Source organism: Monodon monoceros, unplaced genomic scaffold (assembly GCF_005190385.1).
Source record: "Monodon monoceros isolate NGI ecotype Baffin Bay Population unplaced genomic scaffold, NGI_Narwhal_1 Super_Scaffold_20, whole genome shotgun sequence".
NCBI lineage: Eukaryota > Metazoa > Chordata > Mammalia > Artiodactyla > Monodontidae > Monodon > Monodon monoceros.
Window position 1 is genome coordinate 6,878,237 of NW_021703777.1, and position 10,003 is coordinate 6,888,239.

The window sequence follows — 10,003 nt, forward strand, 5'->3', positions numbered from 1 at the left end:
CCTGAAATAATCCTTTCTTTTCTTTTTGACTTCCTTGTCCCCTCCTTCCTGCTTTTAAAAAACCTTTCATTGTACAGCTCCTTTCTATTTGTTAGATGGGATGATGCCTGATTCATGAATCATTTAGTAAAGCCAATTAGGTCTTCAAATTCACTCAGTTGAATTTTGTTTTTTAATACCAGCTTAAGCAGAGGTTAACGGCGGTCAACAACACTGACAGCAAAGTTTATCTGACTACAGGAAGCCAAGTCCAAATATTTATTTTTTAAAAGGCAAGCATATTTTAATAATAGAACTTTGCTACCTGGATGGATTGTTAGACATAAACAAAGCTGGACACGAAAGTGGTAAGGACATATTTTGTTCAGTAATACTACAGTATGAACTGAACTCCACTTCCCCTGAATCAGAAGGCTGAAGACTTTTCAAAGGCTGGAGTGTGCTAAGGGAAAGTCACTAAGGGGTAGTAAAGGGGTGGGTGGGTGATCCATGTGACTAGGCCATCTGGGTTTGTTAATTGGCAGTTGTCAGGGGAGAAAGAAACTTCTATCTTTATGAGAGGAAGCAGCAGTGCAAGTTGAAGAAAGGTAGGTCCTTATTGCTCCCACAGGGACTGGGAGCTAGCACAGAGTTATCTCCCTGAATAACTGCATCTTAAGGAGAGGGGCTCACAAGTCCTTAAGGAAACAGTTCTGGGTGGTAGATTTATATCACAAAGGTCAGAGGAAAGAATTTACATTGCAAGCTTTCTAAAGTAGCTACTCCAAGAGAGGGCTCTGGGGTCTGTCTGCCTATCCAGGTTCTGCCTGGAACAAATCACAAATTCTTCGGGCAGTGTTGAGCTTTTCTAGGCAGGTATTTTAAAGGGGTGGGGCACTAGGATCACCCTAGGGGCAAGACCTTAAGCTGCTAGAAGCCATAATAGAGGGCTGAAGTAAAATTTATATTTTAAGGCAGGACAAGAAAAAATTACACATAAAATTCTCTGTTTGTTTGGGCCTCCTCCCTCCCTAATGTGCAGTGTGCATCTTTATTACAGTTAACCAGAACTTCTCAAAGACGGGAGCGCCCGCTCAACCATAAAGATCATTTTTTTCCCCTTTATTCTGACCCTAGCAATGTAACTTCTTAAAAGAACAGTGTTCTTTCCCAGCCCTTTAGGTGAGGGGGCGTGGGGTGGATAGGGTTAGAGGCTTGCTTGGCATGTGCTTACCTGGACTATGTATCTTTGGTGAAGTTTATGTAAAATATTAGTCGGTCATTTTGATGTATGATCCTTTGTTTCAAAAATGTATATGCCTGTGCCTTCGACTTCTAAAAGGCAGAATGGTCCTCCGAGCTTTCTGAGGCTGCTTCCTGTGTTATCACCATCAGTTTGGCTCAAATAAAATTCCCTTTTTTTCTTGACAGTTAATTGAATTTTCGTCAGCAAGAGTCTGGACAAGTCTCAGCGCAGAGGTTCTGAGGGAGCCTTCATATGCCGAGAGCTCTACAGCCTTCAGAACAAGTTGTTAAGGTTTGATAAATCTGGTTTTTGAGATGGTCAAAAGTTTTATACGGTCTGTGTCCACACCACACCACAGAACCAGCGGATTATGCACTTGCAAGTTAAATATTTCCACACATTAATAAGGCAACGAATATCAAACATGAAAACCACATTACAAACTTCTGAACAATCTTGATTTCCAATTTCCCGTGTGGCCAAGTTTTGCCTCTGCAGGTATCTCGCGTCTTAACCCTCGGTTTCTCTTCCAGGCTCTGTGTCTATCTCACAACTGGTTTACTCCTCCGTGGGTTAGGGCTTTTACCCATTGCAGCGAACAACTTGGTAGAAAAGGAAGAGAAAAGCCTCGGATGCGGAGATTGCAAGTCTCTCACCTCCCTCCTTTCCCTGCAACCACTCATAACTCAGATATGGCTGGGACACGCGTGGCTCACTACATCAGCCGCCTGTAACCCCTTCCTGCCGGAACAGTCAGGCCGACACACTTCTCTCAACCCCCTTTCTTTCTTTCTTTCCCTTTCCAATTCTTCGGCTCCTTTCACTTTCCGGCTTTCTCTTCCGCTTTCTCAGCGCTTCCCCAGCCGCCTCCCTAACCCGGTCCCAAACGCAGCTCAGCAAGGACGAGAAGCTGAGCGAAGCCGGCTCTACGAAGCCTGCCCCGTCTTCACTTTGCGGCGCAGTCGTAAAGTGCCGTCGCGCACCGGGGGACGTCACGGCCCGGTTGGCTCTTCCCGACTGCTGGCGCTGGCCGCTTGGGCGTCCCCTGGGCGGCGTGTCGAGCCGGGCTGTTGTTTGGGGAGGGCGTTTGGTCCCCTGTGTGTTGATGAGATAAAACTGGCTGCTCCCGCTCCGGAACCCGAGGGCCGCCCGGTCCTAGTGCCTGCTGGATACCCGGGGCCCAGGGGTGTGGGGAGGCCGGAGGCTGCGGCCCAAGCTAACAGCGACCCTGCTCCGCACATCTCCCCGCGGGCTGCTGATGGCCGGACGCTTCCTGGGGAAGACTTTAGCCACCGTGTCTCTCTCTGTGGCCTTGGCCTCAGTGACTCTCAAGTCCTTGGGCCGTTGCAGCATCGCGGCGTGCAGGTATTCCCTCTTCTAGTGCTGGCTCCTTGTCCCGAGTCCTTGTGTTGTGAGGGGGAAGCGGCTTCAGTAGGCTTTGCTTGGGTCCCAGCTCTTTACGGCCATATACACGTTTTTTAAAAGGCTCTAAAATGTTTTACCTGCCTTTTGAGAAAAACAAGCGGTAGTGACCTTTCTTATGATACTCGAACTTTGCCATCCTCCATGAGTCACTAACATTCTTGTCCCCAGAGAGTTTAAATAGCACATGTTTGGGTGTGGTGTTGTTCCGTGCCATTTTTTTGTTTTTTTGGTGGTTTTTTTTTTTTGGTTAATACTTAAAACATTATTGTTAAAATTAGCACATGCACGTAGTTTAAAGATGCTAACCGTATAAATGCTGTAAAAGGAAAAATATAAGTCGTCATTGCGCTCCTCCACTTCTCCATTTCAGTGTAGATAATATATTTATTAGTTACCTTTTTAAAAAAATTTGCCTTGGATAAATTCAGGCATTTATGGTAGCTCACGCTGCCTCCTCCTTTTATTCCTCTCTCCTTCTGGTTTCTAAACACGATGTCCTAGGTACCATGCCCATGGTAGGCGCGGAGTAATAAACAAGTTTTATGAGGCTGCCTCTAGGAGTTTTTTGTTTGTTTGTTTTTTGTTTCTTGTTTATTTATATTTTTGCTTCTCATGTCATGTTTACTTTCGGCACGAGGAAATTTTCTTCTATTTGTTTTTTCCCCCATTTTTTCTTCTGTCCTTTTCCCCACCCCCGGAACTCCAGTGATAGCTTTTGGACTTTCTGGGTAGTGCCTCTGTTTCTATTTTTCTTTAATTTTCCATTGGTTTGTCTGTTTGTATGAAGTTCTTAGAGATTTTTCTCAAATTTATCTTCTAGATTACTAGTTCAGACTGCTGTCCTGTGCATTGTCATCTCTTCTATTGAATCGTAAATTTTGACAAGAACTTTTTCCCCCTAATTGCTCTCTTTAATATCCTTTTCTTATTTTATGGCTATAAAAGTCCTTTGAATCTGTAAAAATGATAATTAGAATAAAAATTATTTTCTGTTTCCTGAATTGTCTGACCCTTCTGGGTCACTGGTTCTGTTCCTTTTTGGTCCCTTTTCCTTGTTTTTTTCTCAAACATCTGGCGGATGCTAGTTATTTATATTTTGATTAATGTAGATAATAGGCATTGTTTTCTGTAAACAGGAGCACTGATTGAATATTGCCCCCAGGTACCAGTGCACCTAGACCTGACGGTTTCGGCTGAGGGTGTGTGAGCAGGTGGCAGCAGGTGGACAGGCTGGAAACCTCCCCCTTCCTGTTCCAGACTTTACACTTGTGTAGCAGCTTCCCCGCTGAACATAGCTGCCCTAACTTTATTTCCTCAGTGTGAATTACGGAGATATTAAGCCTAAATTTCTGCTGTGTTCTCTAATACCTACTTCACAATAGAGGTTCTAGTCCTTCATTTTCTTTAAATTTTGGTTTTATCCTGGGGACAAACAACTAATACCGATTTTTTGTTTGTAGGGTAGGGAGGGAGGAGGGCTGATTTCCATGGTTACGTCCCACTGCTCACTTAGGACATTTGGGCCCACTTATTTCCAATGTAACTCTCTGGTGGGGCATGTTGGTATGGGGGGTGCTTTATGTGTGTGTGGTGGGGAGACTGGGGGTACATGGGAGCTCTGTGTTTTCTGCACAGTTTTGCTGTGAACCTGAAACCGCTTTCAAAAATAAACTCTATTCAAAAAAAAAAAGGCAGGTAGTATCCTTTCCTCGATTCACACAGGGACAGGTACATGGAAAATAAAAGACATAATGCTCTTGTTAAAAAGAAAAGAAAGTTGACAAAACCAATGGAAAGATAGTGTTTCAAGCAAGAATGGTTTGAATATCAAAGGAGTAAGGGAGGTCTTGGGGAAATTTTGATGAAGGCTTCTAATACTTTTGCTAAAATTATCCCCTCTGATTTGACTGTGAAGGTATAAAAGTGAAGTTTGCTGAATAATGTTATAAATAAAATGTAATAGAAATATAATAAAAACAAATTTGATTAATTCCTTGTTTGAAGACTTAGTTAGGTTATATACTTATATACCTATAATATAAAATTTATTTTCATAATACTTCCCTTCAGTTTTATTGAGATAAAATGGATATACAGTACTGTATAAGATTAATGTGTACAGCCTAAATATTTGAAATACATCATGAAATGATTGTCACAACATGTTTAGTGAACATCCATCATCACAGATAAATACAAAATTAAAGAAATAGAAAAAAAAATTCTTGTGATGAGAACTTTAGGATTTACTCTCTTAACTACTCTCATATATTTATATAACATACAGCAGTGTTAATTATGTTTATCATGTTGTACATTATATCCCAAGTATGTTTTTGTCTTATGACTGGAAGTTTGTGTGTACCTTCTGACCACCTTCATCCAGTTTGCCCTCTAGCCCCGCCCCCTGCCTCATTACCACAAATCTGATCGCTTTTTCTATGAGTTTGTCTTTGAAGTATAATTGACCTACCACACTATGTTAGTTCCTGTTACACAACATAGTGATTTGATATTTCCATACATTTTAACTTGATGACCAGGGTAAGTCTAGTTACCTTATGTCGCCATACAAAGATAACATAGTTATTCCCCACATCTTACATTTCATACTCGTGACTCATTTATTTTGTACCTGGAAGTTTGTACCTCAATTAATCTTCTCCCTTTTCCACTTCTTTCCTCCCCCTACCACCCTCTCGTCTGGCAACCACCTGTTTGTTCTATGTATCTATGACTCTGTTTCTGTTTTGTTATGTTTGTTTATTTGTTTTGTGTTTTAGATTCCACGTATAAGTGGAAAGACAGTATTTGTCTTTCTCTTTTCTCTGTGTGACACTTCACTTAGCATAATACTCTCTGAGTCCAACCGTGTTGTCACAAATGGAAAGATTTCATTCCTTTTTTATAGCTGAGTAATATTCCACTGTGTGTGTGTGTGTGTGTGTGTGTGTGTGTGTGTGTGTGTGTGAGAGAGAGAGAGAGAGAGAGAGAGACAGACAGACAGACAGACATCTTTATCCATCTTTTGATGGGCACTTAGGCTGCTTCCATATCTTGGCTATTATAAATAATACTGCTGTGAAAATGGGGGTGTGTGTATCTTTTCTAATTAGTGTTTTTGGTTTCTTCAGATAAATACCCTGGAGTGGAATTGCTGGATCATATGGTAGTTCTATTTTTAATTTTTTTGAGGAATCTCCATATTGTTTTCCGTAGTGGCTGCACCAATTTACATTCCCATTAGCAGCGCACAAGCGTTCCCTTTTCTCTGCATCCTCACCAACACTTGTTATTTGTTGTCTTTTTGATAATAGCCATTCTGACAGGTGTAAGGTGATATCTCATTGTGGTTTTGATTTGCATTTCCATGATGATTAGCAGTGTTGAACATATTTTCATGTTCTGTTGGCCATTTCTGTGTCTTCTTTGGAAAAACATCTATTCGGATCCTCCACCCATTTTTTAAAATTGGGTTGTTTTTTTATTTTTTTTTTTGCGGTACGCGGGCCTCTCACCGTTGCGGCCTCTCCCGTTGCGGAGCACAGGCTCCGGACGCGCAGGCCCAGCGGCTATGGCTCACGGGCCCAGATGTGGGATCTTCCTGGAGCGGGGCACGAACCCACGTCCCCTGCATCGGCAGGCGGACTCTCAACCACTGCGCCACCAGGGAAGCCTGTTTATTTCATTTTTATGGGATAGATTACCAGGAATGAAATTACTGAGTTGAAGGATATAAGTATATTCATCATTGATTGCACTTAGTTTTCATGTCTCTATCTGGAAGAGTTCTTCTAACTTTATCGTTCATGACCTTAGTGATTTAAAGAGTATGGACCTTTATTCTGTAAGTTATCCTTTAATGTGGGTGTGTCATATATTTCCTCATGTCTAGACTCAGGTCATATATTCTTGTAGGGAATACCTCAGAAATGATTGCTCTGTGCTTTTCACTATATGATATCAAGAGGCACATGAATTTGACTTATTTCACCACCCCATAAAGTTGGTGTTTGTCCCATCCGCCATTTGTCTCAGGAAGGGCAAATTGTTACAGTATTGTGAGAGCTGGGGAAGGGAGCTGTCATCAGTTTACCATGTTCTCAGAATCCCCTTTATCATATTAAATATCCTAATTTAGGGTCATTAGGAATTTTAATCTCTAAGAATAATGAGAAGGCATTTAAATTCTTAGTCAGGAAGAGAAATGAAAAATTTTTGTGTAGGCTGTGAGGTAAAGGTTCAGTTTTTTGTTTTCTCTTTTTTTGTACATGCTATCTAGTTATTTCAGCTCTACACCTCTTATTTTACTCTAAAGTTTATAATTTGTACATTTATCACAGTCTGACTTCAAGTAATATTACATTACTTTGTGTATAATGTAAGAATCCTACAATAGTATATTTCCACTTCCTGTTATTCTTTTGTGCTATTTTTGTCATACATTTTTTACACATGTATGTTAGACCGTAAACTATTTTTTAAAATTGATTCCTTCGTGTAGACCTAAGAGTCTTCCTTTACATTTGTTTTCGTGGTTGAATTTTTATAACAAACTTATCTTCCCCAACATTTGTGCTAACAAAAGTAAACTTCTGTCCCTTTTTCTCAATGAAAATAAATTCAGTGAATAGGTTTCAATTAATAAGATTTAGCAATATTTTTTTAAAATATTTATTTATTTATTTTGGCTGCACTGGGACTTAGTTGTGGCACTCAGGATCTTCGTTGCTGTGTGTGGGATCTTAGTTGTGGCATGCAGGATCTTTAGTTGAGGCATGCAGGCTTCTTAGTTGCGGCATGCAGGCTTCTTAGCTGCAGCATGCATGTGGGATCTATTTCCCCAACCAGGGATTGAACCCGCGCCCAGTGCATTGATAGTACAGTGTCTTGGCCACTGGACCACCAGGGAAGTCCCTAACAATATATATATATTTTTTAAAATAAATTTATTTATTTATTTATTTTTGGCTGTGTTGGTTCTTAGTTTCTGTGCGAGGGCTTTCTCTAGTTGCGTTGAGCGGGGGCCACTCTTCATCGCGGTGCGCGGGCCTCTCACTATGGCGACCTCTCTTGTTGCACAGCACAGGCTCCAGATGCGCAGGCTCAGTAGCTGTGGTGCACGGGCTTAGTTGCTCCGCAGCATGTGGGATTTTCCCAGACCAGGGCTCGAACCCGTGTCCCCTGCATTGGCAGGCAGATTCTCAACCACTGTGCCACCAGGGACGCCCCCTAGCAATATTTTTATATTTGAAAATAATCTCTCACAGATTTTGGATCTTTACACTAATATGCATCAAATTAGAATTTTCTGATTTTTAAGTCTTTGAAAAGTTCTATTTTGTGGTCTGTGAATTAGGTTCTTTAATTAATTAATTTTGTACTTATATAAAACATTTTTCTTTTTCCTCCCAGTAACTCATTTTCATCCTGTGGATTTCATCTTAACTCCAACATGATGTCTGGTTCTGATGGTACCAAAGAGAATTCCCACAACAAGGCTCGGACATCTCCTTACCCAGGTTCAAAAGTTCAACGCAGCCAGGTTCCTAATGAAAAGGTAGGCTGGCTTGTTGAGTGGCAAGACTATAATCCTGTGGAATACACTGCAGTCTCTGTCTTGGCTGGACCTCGGTGGGCAGATCCTCAGATCAGGTGAGTAAATTAGTTGGTGTTAGCCGGGTGTAAGACTTTTGGAGAAGGTAATGGTTGTATTTGTAAATTATCATTTTATAGTTGAAAAATAGTTTTTATCCAGTGCTTGACTTTATTATAACTCAGTTTCCACATTTGCTTGAATTCTTTTTTAAAAATATTTATTTAGGCTCTGCCAGGTCTTAGTTGTGGCACATGGGCTCTTAGTTGCGGCATACGGGCTCTTAGTTGTGGCAGGCGGGCTTCTTAGTTGCGGCATGCATGTGGGATCTAGTTCCCCGACCAGGGATTGAACCCAGACCCCCTGCATTGGGAGCACGGAGTCTTACTCACTGGACCACCAGGGAAGTCCCTCACATTTGCTTGAATTCTTGCCAAAGCTATTCAGTTCATTTTTGTTTATTCTTTTGGGGGTTTTATGGTGATCTTTCCAAATAGGTAAATCTATTTTGTTGTGGAGTTTTTACTTTATGAAATGACAAGTGGTGGTCTCTGTTTTTATTTCTTTTGTTTGGGTTATCAATAACACCTTTTGTGGTTATTTTCCAACATAGCTAGACTTGTATTTGAATAGTGAATATTTTTCAGAAACTTTTTCCAGATTACTAAGAACAGGATGATGATAAAATTAGACCAGTGTGAAAAGATAGAAAAGGGATAGAAAAAGGAGAGAGAAAGAGGAAAAAAAAAAGTCAAGCAAAAATGTTTTGACTAAATTCAGAGAAGTGCTGTGTTGATTCATGTTTTATATTTATGTTTCTTTTGATAAATATAATGATAGAGTTGTAAAATGTGCTAACTGTGAGCTAGGCACTGTACTAAATGTTTTATAACCATTATTTTATTTTATTCTTATAACTATTCTGGAAGGCAGACAGGGTTGTTATTTCTACTTTATAGAGAAATAAACACACACAAAAAATGGAAGCACAGAAAGTTTGTCCTTTGCATCTGGTCGGTCATGTAGCTAGTAGATGGTATAGCTTGGACTTGAGCTCAGTCTGACTTCAGATTTAATGCCCTTAACTACTCTGCTAAACTGCTGCCCTAGGTTTGGAACATTTTATAAGTTTGATTTAATGGGTAAATTTATTATAAATGATCATCCTCTCAAGGCCTTATTTAGTCAGTTAAATAAGAACTTTTGCTAGTTGGATTGATCAGTATTAGTTCATTAGGTTGTTAAACTTTACCAGGTCACTTATTGCTGTGACTTGATTTCTACCCACAGTTTCCTTATTTAATCCAAAGGTGTGTTTGTGATAGTACTTGGATTATTAATTAATCATGAAGCTAACTTGTGGAGAAATTATTAGCTGTAAATGAGTTCCATTTCCCTCATTTTAGAGGATATACATGTTTACACATATATTATACATACACATTATGTACAATTAAAATTAATGATGTTGGCAGGGGTGCTATACAGTGTAAACAGAGGAAGACAATACATTTTCTTATTTTTCATTCAATTTGTGTTTTAAAAGTTAAATTTGTATCACTATCTAAATCAAGCTTTATTACTAACGTTAATGCTTCAATTATAACTAGAGTCATGCTTTTTTTTTCCCCCAGAAGATGGCTCCCTTTATTTATCTAAAATTTTATTATGAAACATTTCTACCATACAGAAAATTTGAAAGAACTTTATGGGGAACACTCATAAATCCACCACTTTGATTCTTTTATCAACATTTT

At 40.0% G+C, this 10,003-nt stretch overlaps 1 protein-coding gene across 1 annotated transcript in view; it reads left to right on the forward strand.

Moving 5' to 3' along the window:
* The first annotated feature begins 2,252 nt into the window (after positions 1-2,252).
* The window catches only part of NUDT9 (nudix hydrolase 9), a 31,093-nt gene continuing 23,342 nt past the window's right edge, over positions 2,253-10,003 (forward strand). Inside the window, exons 1-2 of the mRNA XM_029235416.1 lie at positions 2,253-2,590; positions 8,066-8,305. Coding sequence (XP_029091249.1) covers positions 2,484-2,590; positions 8,066-8,305 — 347 coding nt within the window. The 5' untranslated portion in view covers positions 2,253-2,483. The remainder of the gene's footprint in view (positions 2,591-8,065; positions 8,306-10,003) is intronic.